Source organism: Paroedura picta, chromosome 11 (genome assembly GCF_049243985.1).
Source record: "Paroedura picta isolate Pp20150507F chromosome 11, Ppicta_v3.0, whole genome shotgun sequence".
Taxonomy (NCBI): Eukaryota; Metazoa; Chordata; class Lepidosauria; order Squamata; family Gekkonidae; genus Paroedura; species Paroedura picta.
The window spans coordinates 61,615,617-61,641,330 of record NC_135379.1 but is presented as its reverse complement, the minus strand read 5'-3'; the positions used below and the strand labels follow the sequence as shown (position 1 = coordinate 61,641,330).

The window sequence follows — 25,714 nt, the reverse complement described above, 5'->3', positions numbered from 1 at the left end:
CCAGCCTCTGTTAAAAATCTCCAAAGATGGAGAACCCACCACCTCCTGAGGAAGCCTGTCCCACTGAGAAACCGCTCTGTCAGGAACTTCTTCCGGATGTTTAGATGGAATTTCTTTTGCATTAATTTCATCCCATTCGTTCTGGTCTGTCCCTCCGGGGCAAGAGAGAACAATTCTGCTCCATCTTCCATATAGCATCTTTTTAAATACTTGAAAGTTATCAGATCCCCTCTCAGTTGTCTCCTCTCTAGGCTAAACATACCTTAAGCCACTTAGAGGGGATGTAAGATCAGACCACTGGATCCTGGCTAGTCAGGGAATGTGATTTAGAAGGCATTATAGAGGCTGCTGGAGTGATTCCCATGACTGAGATGCAGTAGTGGGTGGATATAAGCTGTTAAAAAAGAAAAGGTCGCAGAGGAGGTGAGGTGCTGAATGTGAGGGGAGGGCTTGCCTGTCAAGAGATACTAGAGGAAGAGAGTGACACTCTGATGGAAAGCATCCGGGTGAAGATAAGGGAGAGGAAAACAATGGGTATAGTGGTTGGCATCTGCTACAGACGGTCTGACCAGGGTAAGGACTCATATGTGGATACTGTCCTTCTTGAGCAGCTTAATAGAACATCCAGGCATCAGGACCTTGTAATTATGGGTGACTTCAATTTCCTGGAGGTATGCGAGGAAACAAATTCTGGTGAGTGTCCAAAACTGCAACTTTCTGACCTGACTGGACAACAATCTCATTTATCAAATGGTGGGAGAACCTATGAGAGACTCAGCCATACTCGACTTAATACTGACTAATAGGCAAGAGCTGGTGGATGGGGTGAAGGAGGTGGAAATCCGGGTGGGGGTGACCATATCTTCTTAAAATTCCTTTTGAGCTGGCGGAGGGGGGGCAGGGGTCAAGGAAGTTCATAGGCATGTATGCACTTTTGTAGTGCAGACTTTAATAAACTCAGAGATATGACAAGAGCCATCCCATCCCATGGACAAGAATGCTGGAAGAGAAAGAAGCACGCAACAGGTGAGCTCCCCTTAAACAAAAGCTATTGTATGCTAAAGCCATGACTGTTCCAGCAAGATGGAAACACAGTAGGGGATCCAAGAAGCCTATTTGGATAAACAGAGAATTCCAGGTGCAGCTAAGGATGAAAATGGAAATGTTCAAGAAATGGAGGGAAGGACCAATTTCTAAAGAAGAGTGCAGGTTCCAAGGCACTGTAGGTCAGCCAGCAGAGAGGCCAATGTGGGAGCGTGAACTGACACTGGCCAGGGAAGCCCACAATAACAGGCAGCTACGTAAGCAGCCAACGTAAGGGAATGAGGGAATAGACCTGCTGTCGGGTGAAGCTGGAAAGACTCTGACAGGACAGAGAAAGCAGAAAGGTTCACGACCTCTTCTGCCTCTGGAATGGGGGCCTATCTAGGGAAAGGTGACCAGATTGTCCCACTTGTGGAGGGACATCTGGGGGTACCTGGCAAATTGTACTTATGTTGAAATTAAAAAATATATATATATATATATATATATATATATATATATATATATATATATATATATATATATATATATATATATATATATATATATATATATATATATATATATATATATATATTTGCATTCTATGCGTTCTATGACACTTTTTGCTGCTCCATAAAGACCAGAGCTTTAATCAAGAACCGTCCCCCCCCCCCCCCCCCGGTCAATGGTGTCCTGCTTTACCAATGTTAAAATCTGGTCACCTTAACCTAGGGATGGTCGCAGGCAAGCCAGAGTGCCTGGGTCAGGGGTAGTCAAACTGCGGCCCTCCAGATGTCCACGGACTACAATTCCCAGGAGCCCCTGCCAGCATTCGCTGGCAGGGGCTTCTGGGAATTGTAGTCCGTGGACATCTGGAGGGCCGCAGTTTGACTACCCCTGGTCTGGGTGGTGGGTTGACACGGGCAGGGAGGTTGTCGGGGGGGGCACCAGGCTGCACTGGAGGAGCTCAGGTTCCCTGGGGGGGGGGGGGGCTTAACAGCAGCAACATCTAAAGAGGCGAGCCTGGATTCCCCGCTCCTCCCCCACATGCAGCCAGCGGGGCGACCTTGGGCCAGTCGCAGTCCTGTCAGCGCTGTTCTCGGGGCTCCCTCAGCCCCGCCTCCCTCACAGGGTGCCTGGGGGAGGGGGGGGGAGGCAAGGCCCCTGGGCGCCTTTTGGGTAGTGAAGAGGGCAGGCCCAGCCTCGAGCATCCCTGCCCAGGCGCCGCTGGAGGAGGGAGGGAGGGCGGCCGCCGACGCCCCTCTGGCTCCCTCTCTCAAGATGGCGGCGCTGCGCCGGCGCCAGGAGGTGAAAGGTCGCCGCGGGCGGGACGCCGGGGGCGTGGCCGGCGCCGAGCGTCGCGGGGATTGTGGCGTAGGAGGGGGCGGGGCTTCCGCCCGAGGAAGAAACCTCCATTTTGGGGCGCGGGAGGCGGCGGCGGCTCGTCCTGCTCCTGCTCCGTCCGTCCGGCGGCGCGGCGATGGCGGCCGAGAGCCGGGAGGAGAAAGGTAGGCGCCGGGAGGGGGGCCTGGGCTTGGGCCTGGGCCGGCCTGGCCTTCTCGGGCGCCCCAGTGCCGCCGGGGCTCCCCGCGCAGAGAGGCCGAGGCCGAGGCCGAGGCCGAGGCGCGGCGCCTGTGTCCTGCAGGGCTTCCCCGCTTGGCCCGGGCTCTGCAGTGCCGGGGAGCATCCCTCCCAGGAGGGCGGAGGGGCAGGCCGGGCCTTGCGGAGCCGCCCGGGATTGGGGCCCTCTGCTGGAGCCCGAAGGCGGCCGCCGCCGCGATTAGATAATTCGTGTTTTATACATATTTTTCAGTTCGTTAAAACTGAGCCTCCAGGGAGGGGGTAAATAAATGTAAGAAGTAAACTATTTAAACAATTATCTGGAGATATGACCCTGCATGGTTGACCTGCCGCCCCCCCCAATGACCAATGATGGTGGGTGGGTGGGTGGCGGGGTCCACAGCTAGGCTTCCCAGGCGTTCCGCATGATCCCACCGCTTCTGGGTTTTCTCGACAGTAAACAAGTTGAGAAAGGTTGTTCTAGAAACGCCCAAGTCATGACTAGAACTTAGTGCTTGTATTTATTTATATTTTTAAAGAATTAAGGCTATGCTTTTTTCTCTCTTCTGTAGTCAGGATCAGTATTTAAAGCTAACCTCTTATGATATGCTGTTGTGTTTTGTCTATAGCAGGGCTAGTCAAACTGCGGCCCTCCAGATGTCCATGGACTACAATTCCCAGGAGCCCCTGCCAGCGAATGCTGGCAGGGGCTCCTGGGAATTGTAGTCCATGGACATCTGGAGGGCCGCAGTTTGACTGCCCCTGGTCTATAGCAAGCTTTCTCAACCAGGGTTTCATGATGGCCCTGGAAGAGTTTCCTGAATATGTGGGAGATAATTAATTTTATATAGTCTTTAAAAAATTGTTAAACATTTATGAAGTCATATATATGATCATATATGGTCATGTCGGCCCACCCACCCTCTCCCCCAATGGCCAATGAGGGGCCTGGAGGGGAGGGGCCCTGGGTGAGTGTGTCCACAGCTCTGCTTCCCAACCCTGTTCTGCATGATGGCGCCACTTGTGGGGTTCTCAGGGCCTGAAGGACATTTCAGGGGTTCGTAGGTGGTAAAAAGTTGAGGGAAGCGTGTCTATAGGCATGATGCCATTGCTGTACATTTCCAGTTCACTTACTTGTTTTTATCTTCTGGATTCCCTTCCACATGTGTACCCACATTTTTTTTACTTTATAAATTAGAATTTGGTTGATGTGAGAAATAATCAAGTTCTAACAAGAGTAACTTAATCTGGGACTGTAAACCAAATTTTATAACTTATTCAGTTGTCAGACTTATATAATTTTTTTGTATTACCAGTTCATACATGAGGATTATTTGAGTTCTGCTGGTATATACACCTCTGTATACTTAATCAGAGTTACACTTGTTCAATTATAATTTTTTCTTCTATCTGTGCAAACTGTTGTTGTGTTTATATATTCTGAAGCAGTTACAAAATCTTGTACTTTCTGCTGTTTAAGGGATTTTCTTGTGGTTTCTTAAATGGCATATTGGGAGTAGAGGACATCTGTTTCAAGTTCCCCTTTTTAATCAGGCTATTAATAACAGTTCAAAATAATTTAACGATGAGCCATGGTTTTTCAAGCTTAAAAGTCCACACACAGAAAATGCTGTTGTGCTTAATTGAAAGTATTTTCAAAGAGACACTGAAAACAATGTAGAATTCTCTCTGTGTTTAGTCTATAATGTTTATAAATAATAAGGAAGAATTGGAAGCCTGCAGGGAATTACAAAGAGGCAATAAATGAATAGTATCTTCCCCCCCCCCCCATTCTTGTCTCTTTTTTTAAACTGAGTCTCCACTGCCTTCAGTGTGCATGCTCAGTTGTCTTCATGTCAAGGAGGAAAGGAGTGTTAAATTGCAAGGTTTTCCTTCGTAATAATTTACCTATTTGTTTTTATCTTCAGTGCCTTCATCTTGTTGATTTATGTAGTTTAGGTTTAATTCTTTAGTTTTTATGCATGTTTGTCAAGGGAAATCTCATTTCATCTGCAGAACCTCTGGGTGAGATTTACCCTTGCTTACTTAACCCTTTTAACTGGCAATGCAAGGGGGTGAACATGGATCCTTCTGCATGCAAAGGACCACAGAACCTTGGCCCAGCCCACCTTTGGGCTGACTGATAATTCCCTGTTGAACCCTCCAAAAACTGTTTTAATAAAATATGTAGATTGTTGGCTGTGAAGGTCTGGTCAAATGGTACAGGGGCAGCTGTGCATCCCCAGTGTCATCCCTTCTGGTTTGCTTGCTTTCACTTAGAATTATAGAGGTGTAAGGGGCCAAACAGACCATATAGTCCTACTCCCTGCTCAGTGCAGGATGAGCTTCAAGGATCCAAGTTAAGGATCTGTCCAACCTCTGCCTGAAGACCACCAGTGAGGGGGAGCTCCCCACCTCCTTAGGCAGCCCATCCCACTGCTGAACTACTCTGTGAAAAAAAAATCCTGATATCTATCTGATACCATTCTCCATGTAGTTTAAACCCATTACTGCTGGTCCTATCCTCTGCTGCCAACAGAAACCGTTCCCTGCCATCCTTTAAGTGACACCCTTTCAAATACTTAAAGGGCAACAATTATGTCCCCTCTCAACCTACTCTTCTCCAGGCGAACATTCCCAAGTCCCTCAGCCTGTCCTCATAGGATGTGGTCCCCAGACCTGGATCATCCTCATTGCTCTCCTCTGCCCCCTCTCCATTTTGTCCATGTCTTTTTTGAAGTGAGGCCTCCGGAACTGCACTCAGGACTCCAGGTGGGGTCAGACCAATGCGGTCTACAGTGAACTATGCGATGCCTCTGTTGACACAGCCCAAGACTTTCTTCACCTTCTTTACTGCCACATCATACTGTCTGCTCATAGTTAGCTCACAGTCCACAAGTACCCCAAGATCACACATCTGCCATCTGCACTTAGTCCTTTTAAAGAGAGACAGCTTGGTGTAGTGGTTAGGAGTGCAGACTTCTGATCTGGCAAGCCAGGTTTGATTCTGCACTCCCTCACATGCAGCCAGCTGGGTGACCTTAGGCTCGCCACGGCACTGATAAAGCTGTTCTGACTGAGCAGGAAACTCAGGGCTCTCTCAGCCTCACCCACCTCACAGGGTGTCTGTTGTGGGGAGAGGAAAGGGAAGGCAACTGGAAGCTGCTTTGAGATTCCTTCAGGTAGAGAAAAGCAGCATATAAGAACCAACTCTTCTTCGTCTTCTTATTAAATTTCATCTTGTTTTCATTTGTCCACTTTTCCAGTGTGTTTAGATCTTTTTGAACTCTTATTTCCTGGGGAGTTTGCTGCTACTCCTTACTGTAGCTACATTAGTTGATGTTTTAATTCCTACAATTATTAGATTCTACAGTTGGAGCCTAAACTTCCTGAGTGCTAGGATGTCCTGTATCCTGCAGGAACAACGTTTGGGAAGGCCTATTAGACTGCAGCAGGAAAGGTCAGGCAGCCAATTTGTGCTTTTATCTGTGAAAATGGTAGGTGAGGGTCAAGCCATTGTGAACTCCCTCAAGTGATTCTTTAGATTTACTTTTGCTGTAGAAAGCGAAAGGCATTTATTCTTATTTACTATATATTGTATATAATTCTGTGTGCTTAGCTTTAAATAGTAAATAAGAAAATAGATTTTGTTATTAAAAATATTGCATTATGACAAGCCTTCTTCATGCTATTTTTATGCTTTCGATGTTTAAAAATATGATTTTCAGATTATTATATATAAACGAAATAGAAGAGTGGCTGTTGAGCTCTGATCCCCTTGTGTCTAACAATTTCAAGTCTGTCGGCCACTTAGATTTGTGTAGACAAGAAACACTGGATAGAGATGATGTGAAGTAAGACAGATCCCGCGTCTGTTCTGACAACTGCTTCGATCCTGTCAAACATGCTAAGAAAGAACCTTTTGGCTTTGAGCTCTGTAACTGCATAACATGTTAATGTCAGTGTTATGTTTTTGTCGATCCTTTATGCCAATAGACAGATTCTGTTCTTTTCAACAGTTCAGGATTACGTTTTCGCATCAGCTAGAAACAGTGGTAGCTTACTTTTGTTTGAAGTGAACCAGGGGATTGTCATCCTAGCTATTATATCTTTTGTTTACCACAGCAAATCACTGGAACCAAATAAAGAGCTTAATTCTGCCCAAAATTTTGACTGCCCCTCCCCCCCCTTCTGCAAGTTCAGTTTTATTTTGTTCACGGAGGAGCAAAATAAATATGGTAGGGGGGTCCTGTAGAACGGGTAGTCAACCTGTGGTCCTCCAGATGTTCATGGACTACAATTCCCATGAGCCCCTGCCAGCAAATGCTGGCAGGGCTCATGGGAATTGTGGTCCATGAACATCTGGAGGACCACAGGTTGACTACCCCTGCTGTAGAACGACTAAAAACATGTGTGTGATTTTGGCCATGATGACGATCTGGTTAGGGACTGCCCTTGTGGAGTGAGAGGAGTCAATCGGCAGTAGATGAGCAGCCCAATCTAATGGAGGCAGCCTTCATTCAAAGGCTGAAGTGCCCATGTGGCCCTGGGCCTTAATTTTTGCAGCCTTGTGGAAAGCATAGCGGATTTAGTCATAGCTAGCTATGTTATTAAAAGGGAGGGAAACCCTGCTAACTGTACAGTGTGGCTTTGAATGAGTGGCTGTAGCACTCATGCTCAGTGGCTCAGCATGCCACTAGTGGCTTTTCTGAGCATTGTGCCCCAACTCAGGATCTGCCAGGAAAGTGTGGCGTGGTCCTTGTTGGTAGGACTGGGCCTGGCAGGTGGTAAACACCTTGAAACAGCCATTCTCAGAGGGGCTGGTAAGCTTACAGGCCTCCTGCCATGGGTGGAAGGAAAGGCTTGTCTTCTCCAGCAGCCCTTCACCCTTCTTCACAGCCTCTCCACTCTCATTCCAGCACCCAGGCAGCTGCCGGAGAGAGAGGTTGCTGGCTGACTGCAGTGGAGTGGTGGTTTTAGCGCCCCTCTCTCTGCAGACAGGTGGCCCTCAAGGGTAGGGTCCCTTGGCAATCTCGCTCTCATCTCTTGTGCTGTTATTATATTTGTAGCTTTGATTGATTGCGTGTCTGTTTGGGGTGGTGTACATGGCATATGCTTGCCTGGTGGCTCTTCTCCTGGATGGTGCCATAATGTTAGCAGCCAGGGTCAACGTTACATAGAGGTAGTTGCTGCTGCCCAGTTGATCTTTGTATGCCTAAGGTTCCTTCTCTCCCATGTTATATTGTTTTTGTAAACCAGGAGCATTTGAGAATCCATCTAAATAAGAACCTTATGTTATTAGCAGAGTTTGAACATGTAAAAGTGCTGATTCGGGGGGGGGGGGGGAGTCTTGCTTTCTTTAGTTTTTGTAATAGCATTCAACTGTAATTAGGGCTGTTGGTTAACAGCTGGTTTTGTTTTCAGATGGTGAATTGAATGTTCTGGATGACATCTTGACTGATGCCCCTGATCATGACGATGAGCTGTACAATCCTGACAGTGAACAAGATAAAAGTGAGAAAAAGGGTATGCTGTTTTTTTTTGGCTGTGTGTTCCCCTCTGCAAGAGCCAGAGAGCCAGTCTTGATGGCAAAGCTCATTGGCCAGTGTGTGCTTGCTGGACTGTCTTATTTCTCTGGACCGTCTTCTAGCAGGAAATGCATCAAAAGTTCCTTTGGAAATGGTCTGTTCTTCCCAATAGACCCAACTATTAAAAAGGCATTTTTGACTGCTTGTACTGGGTTTCTTATGTGCCCCGTTATGTATAAAGAACTAGCCATATCCTTATCCATAGTTACTCTATATATTTGTGAAACAGCCTGGGGGGAGGAATGTGTCCAGCTGTCCAAGTTGGAATAGGGCCAATCAGGGTGCAGCCAGAAACACTGGCTGCACCCTGATTGGCCCTGCCCCTACAGTTCCCGCCCTTCCTCCCTGGACGCTAGCCACATTTCTCTCAGCCACGCCAGAGACGGGGAGAGACGCACAGAGCCCTGCCAGACCAAACAAGAGCCCTCATTCGCTCCTACTGCGAGGGAGGCAGAGAGAGATACAGAGAGAGCTGCCACAAGCTGCTGACAGAGACACACAGAGAGCTGCCCCTACTGCGACGGAGGGAGACAGACAGAGAGAGCTGCCACAAACTGCACACCAGCCCCCCTTCCCTCCTACAAACCAGCTCTGATTACCTGCTATGCCTCCTGCTGCGAGGCACACCAAGACACGCAGTGAGAGGGAGAGAGAGACAGAGAGAGAGAGAGAGAGATCTGCACCTCCCGGTTTCCCCTGGGTCCTAGCGCCCATTGTATTCCTGCTTGCAGTGGGATTTCTTGCCAGTATATATTTAATATATTTATGCAGTCATGGATCAGGATACAGAGTTAGACATAGTAAAACATGAACTAGCCATATAATCTTCTGGATTGTTGCCTTTATCTGCAAAAAGAAGAAAACGTTGTCTATGTGAAACCTGTCATGTCTAAAAATACTGTACACAGGTGTCCACTCTGGTAATCAAACAAGCTGCTTCATTTTTTTAACCTTAAGGATGAAGCATGAGGTTTGTTAGACATATGGTTACGCAGATAATTTACTTACTTTCCTGAATTGAGAGGGGGGAGAGTAGTAGAGAGAGAGAGATTGGCTGGAAAAGAACTGTAGCCTATCCTCTGTATTTAGACCATAAGGCTTCCTTGATTCCCACAACGTGCTTTTGGTAGGTATTGGGAAACTACTGGAAAATCAGGAATGTGGGAAAGATCTTCCACCTTCCACAAGAACCCTCAATCATGGTTCATCAGGTGCATCCTGGTATATGTGATTAGTAAAAGCCTGGGTGAAATATAGTTCCAGCAAATGTTTACCCCACTCAGGAGCAACTTGGCTTCTGTTTTTCAAAAAACTGACTGGGATGTAAACTTTTGATAAGAAGGGCTTTCTTCGGAGTTACTTTTCTTTCTCTTTCACGTGAAGGATCCAAAAGGAAAAGCGAAAGGATGGAATCGGCAGAGAGCAAGAAGCCAAAGCCCGCTGTGCATTCTTCGAGGCAGATGTTGCCCAAACCCCCAAGCTCGTCCATCAGCAGCCACAAGAGGATAATCAGCACAAAAGGAAAGCCAATGCTGGAATACAAAAGTGAGGAATATCAAAGGGCTGACAGGAACAAGCGACCAGAAGGCGACCACCGGAAGGCCCGTATGACAAGCAGCAGCTCAAGAGACCTCGCTAAAGGGCAGCCTGAAAAGGCAGGTGTCAGGAAGAGGGATCCTGACCGAAGGGCCAAGTCTGCTACTCCAGACGCTTGCGAGGTAAGTGATGGCTCTTGCAGCCATAGGAAGATGGTGCTTTCTAGAGGCAGATGCTCAGAGCTCTTTCATTCTCTGGAAGGTGTGTTGACAGTGGTTCTGCCTGCTTGATGTCCTTTTTCTAAACAGCAGAGGCTTAGGCACGAGGTAGACAGACGGCCAAGCAGGTCCAGCCACTCCTCCAAGGAAGAGCTGAATTCTGAGGAGTACGGCTCAGATCGTGAAACAGGCAGCAGTGGCTCCTCTGACCCAGGGAATACTGAGGAGGAAGAGGAGGAGGAGGGAATGGAGGAGGAGGAAGAGGAGGAGGAAGAGGAGGAGGAGGATGAAGGGGAAGAGGAGGAAGAAGTGGAGGAAGATGGAGATGATGATGAAGAGGATTACGATCAAGATGAGAGGGATCAGAAGGAGGGAAATGACTACGATACGCGAAGCGAAGCCAGTGATTCTGATTCAGAGTCGGCGTCCTTCACTGATGGGTCTGTTAGATCTGGCTCAGGCACAGACATATCAGGTACATTTTGATCATTCTTTTCTGAATCGCTGTGGATTAAGTTGGCAATTTCCAGCAGTTCTTCTGCCTCCTGGAGTCCTCCCTCATGTCATTCTCCAGGTTCCCCTATTCCCCCCCCCCAACAGAATTTTGTCATGGTAAGTGAGCTGCAGTGGGGAGGAGACAGGGGTGTTCATTCTGCCTGGATCCATCCTGCTGTTTCAGGGCTTGTTTTGATGTCTGCACAGGCAAAACAGCAGAACCTTCTTGTTCTGTTGCAAAGTCAGAACCTGACTTGAGGAATACTCTGCAGAAGTTGCCTCAGCCAATCCTTGTAAAATATTGTAAGGGGGACGTTGAAATCCAGTGAGTTCCGCTGTTTGAGCTGCTCATTCCAGGTTCTCCTTTCCTGTGTCCTATTCAAGCTCCATCCCACTGTTCCCAGCTTGGGTACTTTCCAAATGAGTGCATGTCCATTTGTTTTTCCTGCTGCACAGTAGCCTGATTTCCTCATTTGATCCAAGGGTGAGAGTTGCCATTTCAGGGAGTGATTTGTCATTTCTGCCTCAGTTCTACACCTCCCTGGGAGTCTGCAGTGTTGGTGGCAGCATTTTGCTGATAGTTCTGGAGTATTATGGGGAAGCAGCAACCACCTGACTTGCGTGACACATAATTTAGGCCAGCGGGGGCGGGGGGGGGGTTATGGTATCAGTTAATAATACTGAACAACACTCTCATGGAACTTGGGGTCGAAGTGTTTTGCTTCCACGTGGTTTGTGTGAACTCAGTAGATTATTTGACTGCTCCTACTCCGTGCTACATCACCATGAGGTTCTTGGGAGTAGTTTTGTGGCTCCTTGGATCCTATCCATTAGTTGATAGTGTAAACCTTTTCTGGCACCAGGGTGTAAAATTGAATTGGCCTTCTGCAGCCCTTTCCAACCCAGTTTTTTGTCTTCCTCTGTAAACCTTAAATGCTCCTTTTGCTTGTTTTGGTGGTCTTAGATCAAAAAAAGAAAGAAAGGAAAAGAGCTAGAGGCATCTCTCCAATTGTTTTTGATAGAAGTGGAAGCTCTGCATCAGAGTCCTATGCAGGTATTCTATTAAAGCTTTTCCTACCTTTGTGATTTGTAGTGATATCCTCAAATTGTATTATGAAAAATGAATTGTAGGCCAAACAAACCTATTGGACACGTAGCTGAATAGTCAAAGTTGGTATACTGGCATGTTCTGTGTGAATAATTTGAGGGGGAGTAGGCTTTCTTGTTATGTTAATGCTATTCTGTTGCTTAAGTGGAATTTTCACTTTTTAAAACTTGGAAGATGATGATTCGTTGACTGGTTTTCTGAGCAGAAAACTGGTCATGCAAAACAAAAAATGAAACAACCCAAAAATTCAAAACAAATCCTCATGCACATTGAGTAGTGTCCTTTGTGTGTGTGGGTACGTGTCAGGGAGAATAATTTGTCATGGCTGAAAATAGTATGTGAAAAGGCTGTAGAACTTGTATGTTTCTATTAAAGCTCAATCTGAACACATGTACTTTGGCTAAACACAGGTTCAGAAAAGAAGCATGAGAAATTATCATCTTCCGTTCGTGCTGTCCAAAAAGGTATAATTTAAATTCGATTTTTTTAATGCATGCCCCGCATCATAAGCTGTTGTCTGTTTTCCTTAACCTGCATCTAATGTGGTAATGTTCCGATGTACGATGACGTTAATTACAGTGAACAAACAGCAATGCATCTAAGTCTTGAATTACGGCTTGCAGCTTATTTTTTATAATGGCAAAAAGTAAATAGTGCTGCTGAATTAGCAGGCAAACACTGATCTTGAAAGGCAGATTACTTAAAACTAGTTTCTTGGTTCAAAAACATGCATTATTCAGCAGTAAACCAAGAAGCAAACATATCGGGACATCACTAACTTTGCATTCATTTTTACCTTCATTGCTTTCGTTTCGCTTTTTTAAAGCTTGGCTTTGCATGCTCTGGCACAGATTTGTATCTGGGTGGGCAAGTGTCCACTGCTTGACTAACTAAAGAATACAACCCTTCAAGGTTGTGGCCATGTATGCTCCACTTATTAAAATGAATTTACTGGAGGGCCCCCTAATGTGTGTCCTCTGAAGTGAGGAATGGCTGTGTCACAATTATAGTGGTTTTGTGTCGCACAAAACCCGCAAAAACTGATGTGGGCTTCCTGGGGTTGGAAGGGTTGGAAGTCTAATGAAATTTCCTGTTCTTTTTTCCAGACCAAACTAGCAAACTTAAGTACATTCTCCAAGACGCAAGGTTTTTTCTTATCAAAAGTAACAACCATGAAAATGTCTCACTTGCCAAAGCAAAGGTATGCTCGGCCTTACTGGCCCTTAGATTGTAATGTTAGGTGCAGAGTATGGAGGGGGCAGTGGGCTAATTTTTGTGGCTTTAATGTCTACCCTTTAATTCATTCTTTAACTGGATGCCTACTGCAAAATAAGACAATTTCCCATTACATGGCACTTTTCTGCAACTCTTGGTCTGCACTGAGCCTTTTGACAGGAAAGGCAGGTACCACATTCTAGTACCAAGTGTTGAAACTTGAAAATCCCAAAGGTGACACCTGTTGTGAGTGTCCTGCATAGTGCAGGGGGTTGGACTAAATGACCCACGAAGTCCCTTCCAACTCTGTGATTCTAGGATTCAGTTCTATAAGGTGAAAAGAGCACGGTATCTCTGCAGGCCTGCTTGGGGTCTCAGTGTATATACAAGCCTGCTGTAGCTGATCTGTTTCAGTCATGTCTCATTCCGCTGGAAAGACCTTTCCAGCTCATTGGAAAGACATCTTTTTCATTTTCTTATGGATCTGCAGATGTAACTTTTCGGGCCGTCTTGGAGAAAACAGGAGGGAAAGACAGGAATAAGGGAGGGGTTAAAATAGTTTTTCTCCTCAACCCTAAACTTATTTTTTCTGCTTTATCAATATAAATTGCATATTTCAAAAATGTGCATGTACTGATTTGTGTTTTTATGTAATTTGGAAGAGTAAATCTTAGTTTTCTACAAGCAGATTTGTGACTAGGTGTGGTGCAGGCCTAGTGTGTGTGTGTGTATTGCTAAACTGAACTGTTGAACACGCTGTTATCACAATGCAAGTAGAAAGCACAAAGAACAATAGCTGCTTGTACACTTACATGCAAGAAGCTTCTGGGTTTGAGTACCGGCCTGAAGGCCAAAAGAGATACATGGATACATGTTATGTGCAAGTGACGTTAATAAAAGATGCTGTCCTTTCGGGGGGAGCTCGGCAAAAAATCGGCAGACTTCCCTGACACTCAGATACCTGCGTGTGTGTCTGAATCTCTCTCACCCCAACAACTAGGCACAGTCCTTATCCCCTGACTGCTTCTGGCTCCTGTCAGACTCTTGCAATGTCTAATTGAATCTGGTGCTCATGGGCTCTGCTGCAGAGCTACAACTTCTTAGGGACTGTTGTGGCTTCTGTATCCTGCAGGGTGTCTGGTCAACCCTCCCTGTCAATGAGAAAAAGCTCAATGCTGCCTTCAGATCAGCCAGGAGTGTCATCCTGATATTTTCTGTGAGAGAGAGTGGGAAATTCCAAGGTATGTAAGAGGGCCACTGGTTTTGGGGACCTTCGTATGGTTGTGTTTGTGCAGGTTCAGTTCAGGCCATAATGATGCTATGTTTCCATTTGCGCAGGGTTTGCGAGGCTGGCTTCTGAATCACATCATGGAGGATCCCCCATCCACTGGGTGCTGCCTGCAGGGATGAATGCAAAAATGCTTGGAGGCGTGTTTAAAATAGATTGGATTTGCAGGTAATCATGTTTACCCAGCATCTAAAAAACAGACAAGGAGCAGTCTGACAAGTATTGAGAATTCTTAGAGGATTCAAACTGTTTTATCTTTAAAACAGACTTTGCTGTCCTAGCTAGGTGGGAAGAGATCTGTACTGAGACTCATTCCCCAAGATTCCTTTTTTATTTTATTTTATTTTGAAACAATTGCATTTGTGTAATCATCATATTTAGTAGCAGTTAGTATTTCTGTCTGTGTTTTGCTAGAAATCACTCCATACGCCATTAATTGGGAGCTGCATTTGAGAGAATTTGACCTTTACTGAGATGTAGTTGCTTCCCCGATGGATAGCCCAGTAGATGGTTTTCATGGGAAGAGGTGGAGACCTTAACGCAAATGGGAGAGAACTTCACTCTGTTTCAGCTCTGCCCCAAATAATGTGTGTCTGAGGCCCAAGCAGAACTCTAGAATGGTGCCCATCTGCCATTTTTGCAGTGGTGTTTCTGTCTTGAGGTTGATTCCCCACTCCTCCACACACAACCACCTGTGTGATCTTGGACCAGTGACAGTTCTCTCAGTGCTTTCTCAGCCTCACTTCACAGGGTATCTGTGGGGAAAAGAAGGGAAGGCGATTATAAGCTGCTCTAGGGTGTTAAAAAGCAGTGTACCAAAAAAAGCTTTCCTTCTCATTCAGGATGTTAAATTCTTAAAGTTACAGTATGCAAAGACTCATCATCTAACATTATTTTAAATGAATACCAGGTGCATAAATGTCATTTGTACTTCAGGCGTGAATTGCCCTTCACTAAATCTGCTCACCTGACAAATCCTTGGAATGAACATAAGCCAGTCAAGATTGGACGTGATGGGCAGGTTTGTCAGTCATTTTGCCTTCTCTCCAGTCTGGTGTTAAAAAAACATCCGTAATCCATAATGGTTGTAGCTTTGCCAAGTCCTGGACAGTTAATGTAAAAAGTCCAGGTCAGAGATTTTAGAAAAATGAGGGTGAGTAACGTTTGGGTAAAATGTTAAGCAGCGAACTGTCTTCTTTGGAAATATAGCTGGTTTCTGTTTGAAGCAGGCACTATAAGCTGCATTCTTTCAATGAGTCACCTTAAAGCTTGAGACACTGTCACCCGCAGCATTCCTGACTACTGCTATGTGAGCTGGGCAGAGTCTTAAGGAGGCACTTGGGCTGTGGAATAAGGAGACAGAAGTGTAAGAACAGCCAAGACGACTGAGCTTTCCCCTCGTAGCTAGCAGCCAGCCCCCTGAACTGATGGCCTGCTCCACTCTGTTTGTGTGTATTGTACAGTCTGTGTGCCTTTGTCCAAAAAATGGCTGTAACTCTTTAGTGTACATGAAATATAACTGCAGCAGTTAACAAATAACGTGGTGGCATATCAACGATCTCTAGCTCCTCTCCTCTCCTATTTATTGGTGCCAGTAAGCTTTTGGTCCGTATACTCGGAGCTTCACGGCTTGAGGTACGTGATTAACTTTGTTCTTGTTAATTCATGTTTCCAGAAGTTTGTATTTAGTGTCAAAACTGTCCTCTCTCGCTGTGGCTCTCTTGCCGGAATGAATTTTGTTTTTGAAATGCAGTTTAATCCTGCTGACCTGTTCTTCTGTTGGGCTGGACTTCAGCTTGTAAAACAGCGTTTCCCTCTTCCAGGAAATTGAGCTTGAATGTGGGACCCAGCTCTGCCTCCTGTTCCCTCCCGATGAAAGCATTGACTTGTATCAAGTCATTCATAAAATGCGGCACAAGAGAAGAGTGCACTCCCAGCCCCGGCCAAGAGGGCGGCTGTCGCGCCGAGAGCCAGTCCGGGACGTGGGAAGGTTAGAAACGTTCCTTGGACTGATAGTAGGCACATGTGTCAGAATAACGGGATGGAGGAAGGTGATTCATCGGAAAGCTTTTCCGGCCATCAAGACGAGAGAAAATCCTCACATCAAGCTGCATTTGGACGGGTTTGTGGCTTCATGGAGGATTTCACACTGCCCCCCCAGTTGGTCAATTACAAGAGGAGAAATGGGGCCTTTGGCTTGTGCAGAAAGAAAGCCTGTAGCTTTAGCTTAGACTAGTCTTTTGAGCAGATGGAACAGATCTGTGACCGTAGGTAAGCGGCTTTATCCAGAGCAGGCTAGGTGGAGGAAGAGCATGTCCGTGTGTTCGGAAATGAGTTAATATCTTGTAAAAGCCTTTTCTTTCAGGTAACCCCCGGATAAGCCTTATCAAATATGGGACTTGTATCAGGATCACTTGTAATTTTGCAGAAGATGACCACCTCATTTTGAGGATAAAATATTTATATTATTTTGCTGTTCAAGAGGAACGTGTTTGGGACTGTTTCAGATTGTATCACCGTGCTGTGGTTAAGCCCATTACCACCACATATTCTCACATCTTTCTGAGCTTCTGAAAGCCATAGGTTCTCTCCCAAGGGGAGCAAGTGGCCCTTGGAGAGCCGGCAACAATCCCAAAAGAATGGCTGTTGCTGTGTCTGTGTCCACCACCTTTCCAGATGCTGGCAGCACCTGTGGACTTTAAGTGTGTTTAGAGGATCGCCATGGTTGTTGATCACTGCTCTATGAACTTGCCAACATTGGCCAGAAAAGAGGGGGTATGTCTTGTTACAGAATTGGAGAAGTCTTTGCAAAGGACTGATATATAAGCCCTCCTATCCAGCACGGTTTCCCCCCCACCCCTGTGTAGCCACTTGGCATTCTGATAAATCCTAAAGACTGTGGTTTGGGCTGCAACCTTTTTTGGTTAAAGTTTCCTTTGTGGAAACCTCCTCTGGTAGGTACAGATACCCAACGATTCCCCATTTCCTTGCTCTTAAAAAAAGGACACTTGTCACCTGTAGGTAGGAGGAATCCTGGCAGCATCCCTTTTCCTTTGGGCATGAGGACTGAGCACCAAGATGGCTTTTGAAGTTAAGCCTGAGAGGTTTCCAGTGCAATAAAGTATTTACGAGTGGAGGTTTTGCAATGGACTGCAAACTATACCTTATTACTCCATCACACCTTCTCGAGCCTGCCAGGCCCTCCATTTATGTATGTGGCTTTCAGCTTAAAGTCAGTAGTTGGACTCCTATATGAACTGTTTCTGTCATATATCATACCGGTCGTAAGTGCACACTCAAAACTACAAGAAAGCGGTATGTGTATTCTTTACACCAGCTCTTACTTTTCTTAAAGCTGTTTTTGCTGTACATACAGTTGCTTTGGTTTATTTGCTCAGAATTAGATTAACTTCTTTAAAATCTTTGATAAGATCAATGGACTTCTGAGACCTGTTTGGGGAGGAGGGAGGTGGTTGATTGTAACTGGAGTTTTTACTCCAGCAGCTGATCTTTTACATGTCGATAGCAACCCAGTTGAGCAGCATAGCTTGTTTCCCCTCTTATAGGCACAGGCCATTCTGATGGTGGCATTAAATTTACCAGCCAAGGAAGAGCAAAGGGGGGGAAAAAAGAGTAGCAAATCCAAAGCATCCACTTTAAAGGAGAGAGAAGTTCAACCAGTAACATGATGTTCAACTTTTAAAATGTGTAAAGTTAGAACAAATGCTGATAATATTAAATGTTTTAAAATATGCCTTATCGCACAGATGTATTGTTTAGTAAGGGGGGGGGTCCTGCATGCAAAAGGTTGATAAAGTGTTTCATAATCCAGATGAGGACAATTTAAAAAGCAGTTTGTCAGTTAACAGTGCAGTAATGGCATGAATTAAAAATAAGTTTAAGCTAGGTTTAGGATGCAATCATTCACAAATTTGCTAGTAAACCCAAAGAATTCTGGGATTTTCCCCCCAAATACTTGTGTGTAGGATTGGATTGTAAGAGTCTTGGCTGGCTTAAATACCAAATTAGGAATCTCTGGTTCGTCACAACCATGAAATGCAAGTTCTAATAGATATTCTTGCAAATGGGATTGTGTCATGAATTGTGTGATGCTCATACCTGAGACTCATATGTTTTAACACAAGCCAAATGTTCCCAGAAACTCACTTCAGGGCAGTTCCTGTTGTTCTCTCTGAAGGTGTTCTCTCTGTGAAGGTTCCTCCAAACCACTGTTTAATTATTGTCTAATTTATGTAGGCGTCGACCAGAGGATTATGATATTCATAACAGCAGAAAGAAACCAAGGATTGATTATCCTCCTGAGTTTCACCAAAGACCAGGTTAATATCTTCGTATGCAAATATATGTGCACAAATAGAACAGATTTGTGTGTGAACCAAACAGTGTTTTGCTATGGGCATGCAGATGTGAGGATAAACTTTCCGAAGAAATCTTCAGCACACCGTAAATTTCACTTCCGATAGGGAATTTGAATGCCAGGCCTCCAATTGCCCTGCTTCTTGGAAAGACTTCCATAGTTAGGTGATTTCTAAATGATAAACGAGGTTGACCCCATTTAGATGATGGGACACAGAGCTGTTGTCGCCAATAGAAAGGCCTCCAAGAAGGCTGCTGTGGGCTTCTGCTTATGCATTGACTCAGGATTGATATCAAGTAGTTTGATCTTTGATAACCAGTTAAACTTACTGCTAGTAGCTTGTTGCACTTGAAAAACTTCCATTTAATACCATGCATGACTGTTTGGAAAGGTGGCCAAATGGAAAACTTTCCATTTACTCCATATCTTTTAACTAGAGTCCACTCTCTTTTGATGTAAAGAAAAATATAGTGTTTTTTTGGAGGTGAAGCTGGCTTTAGGAGCGGCAGAATGAGCACTCCTTGTGGGCCTTTGATAAGGAGGTTGCATGCTTAAGGGGAGGATGCAAATTACTTAGACGATGTTACTGCATAGTGGCAAATATGATAAAATGCTGCTTGATTTTGAACAGGGTATTTAAAGGACCCCAGGTACCAAGAAGTAGACAGGTAAGAAGTATTGATATTATTCATTTTATGATATGGTTACTTGCCACTGGCATTTAGTTTCACAAATCTTATTCCCAACAGACGATTTTCAGGAGTCCGGAGAGATGTCTTTTTAAATGGGGTAAGTCTGCAGCCTTTCTTCCGTAGTAGCTGCAGAGGCTCTCCAGAACAATTCCTTATTGTTGATCTTCCCCCTGTTTTGTTGTGTTTTTTTAGTCTTACAACGATTATGTGAGGGAATTCCACAGCATGGGGCCACCACCACCCTGGCAAGGAATGGTTCGTATTTTTGTTACTTTAGATTTTGATGGCAAGTCATCTTTCTCTTCAGGTCTTCTCCCCCTCCCCCTCCATTAAAAAGTTGCTTACATTTGCGATGGCTTTCTTTTAGTTAAACTTTGTTAGGGGGTGGGGCACCACAGTCCATATCCCTATGAATGCAAGGAGGATTTGGTTAAGAGAATATTGCATGTTCCTGGCACAGGATTCCAGAAACGCAGGCAGGGATGGGGCTGAGAGTAGCCAGCATGGTTCGAGGCCCACCTGGAGTCTTTCCTGGTGCCTTACCGCGGGGTTTTAGAAAAACTCAGCTGCTATCACAGCTCCAGGGCCCTCACTTTGTGACTGAAGATGAGCTGTGTGGGCCCCTGGCTGGCCACCTCTACCTCATCTGGCATCCATTCTGTGGCTCTGCCTGCCCTTCCGTGCCAGAAGTCCATCGGTGCCCACAGGTTCAGAACAGTTAGAATCAGGGTTGTGTGCTTCGCCCTGGTTTGGCTGCCTCGGTGATCACTGAAGCCCAAAGTGGCACGTAGGAGGCCAGCACTGGCACGGAGAGAAAGTCGGCAGCAGCACGCCTGCTGCCGCCCACAAGCAGACGCAAAGCTCTGTGCCTGCATGTACCTGCTAGCTGGCGCATCGCTGCCCCCCTCCTCTTTGCATTGCGGTGCTGGCCTCCTCGGGCTCTGGTGATCGCCGAGGCAGCCGAACCAAGCCAAAAAGCACGACCCTAGTTAGAATCTCCTCTCTGTGCAGTGGGCATTTGCTGGGTGACCTTAGGCCAGTTTCTTACCCTCCCTCTCAGGGTTGGTGTGCGATTAAAATCGAGGAGAGGAAAACCTTATATGCTGCTCAGGGTCCTGATTAGGCAGAAAGGTGGGCGGTGTGTCTTGCGTACATAAAAATCCATGAGTCTATGTATGTCTTAAGTAAATAAAGATATATCTTAAGAGCCAGTGTAGTGCATTACAGCAGCCTTTCTCAAGTCTTTTACCATTTGGAAACCTCTGAAATATTCCCCCAAGCTTCAAGAAACCCCCCAAGTGGCGCGATTGTGCAGAATGTAACTTGGAAGCATGGCCCACCTGGGGCCCCTCCCCTTCCCACCCCCTCCAGGCCCAGCAGTGGTCATTTGGGGAAGGGGGGCCTTATCACTTGATAAATGGTTAGCAATTTCTTTTTAACTCCCACCCAATTGGGAAACTTCCAGGGCTGTCCCGAAAGCCTGGATTGGCCATGTTGGCGGTGTAATGTGCCTTCAGCCGTTCACTCTGCCTGGCAAAGGTGTTGTGGATACATTCTCGTTACTTTGCCTTGGAGTTGGACTCCTGGATCCAAAGAGCCATGATCTTGAGGATATCCACCTGTTTAGAAATTAGGGGGCATTTTTAAAACGGCTTGTGATATCACTGAGATCTTACCCTGCCCAGTGTAACAATTTTGCTGTTGTGGAGCAGCAGAAAACCTGCTCTTGTTAGAGCTCAGAAAATATCGCTTCAAAGGTGCAGCAATAGATTTGGGTAGTTGAACTTTAGAATTAACCGCTGGACTCTTTAGTGTGATTCCTGGCATCATCACACGGGTTTTGCTGTTCTCTGCACACTTTCCTCCCCCATTAGAGTCAAGCGTGCTCTTGAGTCAACCTGCATAGGTTTGGGCTACGGGTGATTGCAGCTGTTGTGATTTTTGAAAAATCTAGATCTTGTCCTAGCCTGGTGAAAACTCAGAATTCGGGCCTGAAACAGCTTTGGCGCAGGGCACCTGCTCCTCCTGCTGAAGGAGCTCCAGTGTTGGGCAGGTGTTTGGAGTCCTACCGGGCGGGGCAGCCAGGCAGTGTGGCAAAAATGTCCCCGTGGCTTCCTGGGTGTCCAGATAGTGGAAGGGGGGGGGGTGAGCTGAAATAGCCAGGCCAACAGTCTTCACATTTTTTGTGTCTGTTCAAATTTGATAGGATAGCTGTTTCTAATTACACGGGGGGGGGCAGCTTGTTTACTGCAGCTTTAGAGACAGGGACTAGGAGCAGTGGGTTCAGATGACGGGAAAGGAGGTTCCACTTAAATATTAGACAGCATGTTCAGACGGAGACGGCTGTTTGCAGAGGGAGCATGCTGCTGCCTTGGAGGGGAGTGGAGTCTGTTGGAAGATTTTAGGAGATAGGCTGAGCACCTGTCGGGAGGGTGTGTTTTTTAGTCCCCAAGAAGGGGGGGGAGGGCTGGACTGGAGGGCCCTCTGTCTCTTCCAGCTCTGTGTAATTCTAATTCATTAGCTTATTTCACTTTAATAATAAAACTGTTGTGCCACGTTGCCTTCCAAGAGCTCAGGGGGGCCGTGCAAGGTTTCCCCCTCCCCACTCTCCCCACAGCCCTCTGAAGTGGGGCTAGGGGAGAGAGTGACCTGCCCAGGAATCAGCTAGCCTTCGGGCTGAGCGGGGATTGGGACCTGAGTCTCCCCATCCTGGCCTGGCTCTCTGAGACCAACGAGCACTAGGGCTGCTGGCGCCATAATAATGTAATGATAAAACATTATTTTATAAGCACCTTTCTCCAAAGGTTCTGGGTGAGTCACAATGTTTGTAGGCACAATCAAATAACAAAGCTCATTATAGAACATGAAAACCAACCCATTTCACAGCCGTCCGATCATCGGGCAGGAGGGGTGAGGGAAGGGTATGGCTGCAGTATGTGGTAGTTTGACTGACCTGTAGAGCAGGGAGGGCCAGCATTTCAGTATTGTTCCTGGCCTCCCCCATAGGCCTTGGTGGCACAGTCCCCGGGGCCCCTGATCTCACCTGGCAGGGTGAGTGTTCCACCAGGCTAGGACCAAGGCCACTTTGGGGCCAGGGATCTTGAGCCAGTTCTACGCCCTAGATCAGGGGTAGTCAAACTGCGGCCCTCCAGATGTCCATGGACTACATTTCCCAGAAGCCCCTGCCAGCATTCGCTGGCAGGGGCTTCTGGGAATTGTGGTCCATGGACATCTGGAGGGCCGCAGTTTGACTACCCCTGCTCTAGATCATCATCTCCTTCGGGATGTGTGCCCTGGTGGCTGAATACAATGTTAAGGCAGGCGGTTAAACGCTTTGTCTTCCAGCACTGGAGAGGGATAATTGCCTCTTGTTCAGCATCACTGCAGAAATCCGCATCCCTTTGACTTGTAAGGAATGAGAATTCTGGCAGCAGCCTCTTTGCCCTGTGAATTTTGCCACTCCCTGCCGGCTTCAGTCAACACAAGGCAGGCTGCCTCTTGGGAACCGAGGTCACTAGAAAGCTTAGTGAATGGCTAGGCCAAGTGCGGATGGGTTCGGTTTTTGCTCTGAAACTGGAAAAGCATCCTGCCCATCCCAGGGAAGTGTCCTCTTTGGAGCATCCTAATTTCAGGAGCATTCAAATGCAGAGCTCTTTTTTCTTCCCATGGTCCTAACCAAGTGCTGTTTCCTTTTAGCCTCCCTACCCAGGTATGGAACAGCCTCCCCATCACCCATACTACCAGCACCATGCTCCTCCACCCCAAGCACACCCTCCTTACTCCGGGCACCATCCCCTACCACACGATGCACGATACCGGGATAAGCGAGTGGTAAGTGTGACCTGACTGGCCCTCAGTGAGGGCAAGTGCCAAAAAACAGGAGGCCGTTGTGGGGCAGGTGTGCGTCAGGCTGCTGTGCCTGGCATCCTCTTCCGAGTGTGCAACTGGCAAGTTCTTTAAAGCTGCTGCCTGCGCCTAGATAAAGAGCAGAATGTAGAGAAGCACGAGAGAGCGGCTGTGTAGGGTCTTGCAGAGCTTATGTCCCATGGAGTGAAGCAATGAATGAGTCTGGGCTGAGCCAGAGCACCATAGTATGCTCTGAGCTGAGGCTTTGGGGAGTTGCAATGATCCTGGCCTTGGGAACAGCATGGCACAGTCTGTGCTTACGCTTGCAGCATCTTCAGTGGCAGGGGAGAAGCCCAGGCTTATTGCCCATGTAATGCCTCACCAGTTTGGTGTCGTGGTTAGGAGTGCAGACTTCTAATCTGGCATGCCAGGTTCGATTCTGCCCTCCCCCACATGCAGCCAGCTGGGTGACCTTGGGCTCGCCATGGCGCTGATAAAGCTGTTCTGACCGAGCAGGAATCTCAGGGCTCTCTCAGCCTCACCCACCTCACAGGGTGTCTGTTGTGGGGAGAGGAACGGGAAGGCGACTGTAAGCTGCTTTGAGCCTCCTTCGGGTAGAGAAAAGCGGCATATACGAACCAACTCTTCTTCTTCTTCACCACTGGAAGTGTATTGCGTTTGTGTTAATAAACATTTAACTGGATCTTAAAAGCACAAACCTGACAGCTTCCCTTTACCAGCACGGGCAATTTATTTAGGATTACATTTTCTGCATTACGCTCCCCAAGTGACTTGGAGCATTCTTCAAAACAGCCAGGAACCTAGGCAATTATTACAAAAAGCATGAGTTTCTAAAATCTGTAGACTAAAACCCATTTTGCTGCGAAATTGATAAATTGTTAGCTGCTTCATTTGAAACACTTTCCCCCCTAGTTATCAATATATTGGGGGTTACAGTCATTGGAAACCTGGATTGCACTATGAAGATTTATAAAAAACGAATGCATGTGGTACAAAATAATGCTTTTAAAACAAGGAATGGCAGGAGGAGAACTTGTGGGGGAGATAGTGCCACCTTCCCCTCCCGCCAACCCTTGGTCTGTTGAGATGGCCAGGCCGTTCACCCTGCTTGCCTCTGCCGCTGGGGGCTTGTGGCCTGGGGGGGGGGAGCTGAGAAGTGGAGGTGTGGTATGTCTAGCTCTAGCCCTCCCACTGGTCTGCTTGGAGAGGAAAGTTAACCAGATATATTTTCTGCTCCCCCTCTCAACCCCCTTGCCGACTACATAATTGTTGGCTGTTGTCAAAACAGCTTGTTAGACCAGTGAAGGTGGTCAGGTGGTTTGCTTTGTGGTGGGAAACCTGCTTATTTACATTTTGACCAAAGCCTAAGAGACTTGGGAATGCCAGACTCCCAGAGTGTCTTTAGCTTTAAGTTTGAAATTCAGAAAGAGCTTGAGATGTGTGGATTCTGAACTAGATGATTAAAATGTTTTGTGTTCTTAGCATGACTATGATATGAGGGTTGATGACTTTCTACGTCGGACTCAAGCCGTGGTCAGTGGCCGGAGAAGCAGGCCCCGTGAGCGTGAGCGGGATCGTGAACGGGATCGCCCTCGAGACACCAGGAGGGAGCGTGAACGGGGCAGAGACAGGGAGAGGGAGCGAGAGAGGATATGTGATCGAGACAGAGGAGGAGAACGAGGAAGATACAGAAGATAATGCACTGGGAAGCAGCAGTTACTTGAAAAAGAGCAAACACTTGTATATTGTGTGTTTACTGGCAGTAAACTTTTATTTTCCTCTGTCTACCTACTTTGTTGTATGAAAGGATTTTGTAACTGGCCCTCGTTCCAAGCATGCAGAAAGCTGTGAACTCAAAAACTCCCTTTAGCCAAAAACAAATTGCAAAGCTTGATCTTTGAGTTGATGATTTTCATTGGAGCCGTTCTGGAAAACAGCTTAAAATGTAGATAATTAAACTGTCTCTAAGTGTTCATCTTACCAGTAATTTAATCATCTATTTCTTTGAATACCTGTTGATAGCTGCCGCAATATTTTTGCTTTGCTATTTCCCCCTATGTAGTTCTCATGAAAAGTGCTGCTATCAAGTATGCAAATACCGAGTGGGACGGGATGGCTTGGCTGATATGTCGATGTTGGAGCAGCCACCTCTTTTCCTAGTTTTTTTGTTTAATTATTTTGGTGTGTTAATTTCTGTAAAAGTTGTGCTTGTCCAATAATGAGAGCAATATTAAGACACCAATATTGATATCTAATTTTTAACCTTTTTAAGAAGAGTGTTTCTGTATTCTGATGGCATTTTGGTTCATGCAGTTTAGTTGCCTTTCCCACTCCGTGCGTCCCCTGAAATGTCCACACTGCTTGGGATGTCCTCTGTTCACTTGTGTGTGTAAGCAGGAAATATAACTGTATTCAACATTGCTACAATTTCCTTTTTTATAATAAACTGATGATATAACAGTCTACTTCCATGGATCTCCATACTTTATAGGAGGTTTTTGTGGAAAGCAAAGCATTGGGTTACATCCCATGACTTGTAGGCAGAACAGCTGTGGAATCTTCTCCATCTTCTCCTCCCCTCCCTCTGCAAGCCAGTTCCCTTCCTGGGAAAGTTTATTCCTGAGTCGAGGGACCTCCAGTCAGGTGTCTTGTGGAGAGGGAAGGTGGCACAATAACTTTGTTTTAAGTGGAGCTCTACCTACCAAGAGACAAAAAAGGTCCTCCTGTTCCCTTCTGTCTCCTT

The 25,714-nt window shown here is 46.3% G+C and overlaps 1 protein-coding gene across 4 annotated transcripts; it reads left to right on the top strand.

Annotated features, from left to right (window-relative positions):
• Nucleotides 1-2,393: 2,393 nt before the first annotated feature.
• On the top strand, nt 2,394-25,436 carry YTHDC1 (YTH N6-methyladenosine RNA binding protein C1). 4 transcript variants are annotated; one of them, XM_077304538.1, is made up of 17 exons: nt 2,394-2,534; nt 8,011-8,100; nt 9,558-9,892; nt 10,019-10,403; nt 11,388-11,477; nt 11,942-11,995; nt 12,638-12,732; nt 13,879-13,987; nt 14,085-14,202; nt 14,971-15,055; nt 15,858-16,024; nt 18,292-18,374; nt 19,044-19,080; nt 19,162-19,201; nt 19,297-19,359; nt 22,801-22,935; nt 24,454-25,436. In XM_077304538.1, the coding sequence occupies exons 1-17, from the start codon at nt 2,507-2,509 to the stop codon at nt 24,667-24,669; spliced, it is 2,130 nt and encodes a 709-aa protein (XP_077160653.1). In that variant the 5' UTR covers nt 2,394-2,506; the 3' UTR covers nt 24,670-25,436. The 4 variants fall into 4 exon arrangements, 3 of the variants coding, with proteins under 3 accessions (XP_077160653.1, XP_077160652.1, XP_077160655.1); XM_077304537.1 differs by having other exon boundaries at nt 8,011-8,112; XM_077304540.1 differs by lacking the exon at nt 11,942-11,995 and having other exon boundaries at nt 8,011-8,112.
• The last annotated feature ends 278 nt before the right edge of the window (nt 25,437-25,714 follow it).

Excerpts from the sequence above, each read along its gene's own strand:
- YTHDC1 (XM_077304537.1), top strand. The coding sequence starts at position 2,507 with ATGGCGGCCGAGAGCCGGGAGGAGAAAG. Across the intron at positions 2,535-8,010 it reads CGAGAGCCGGGAGGAGAAAG|ATGGTGAATTGAATGTTCTG; the intron begins GTAGGCGCCGGG and ends TTTTGTTTTCAG. Across the intron at positions 16,025-18,291 it reads CCAGTCCGGGACGTGGGAAG|GCGTCGACCAGAGGATTATG; the intron begins GTTAGAAACGTT and ends TAATTTATGTAG.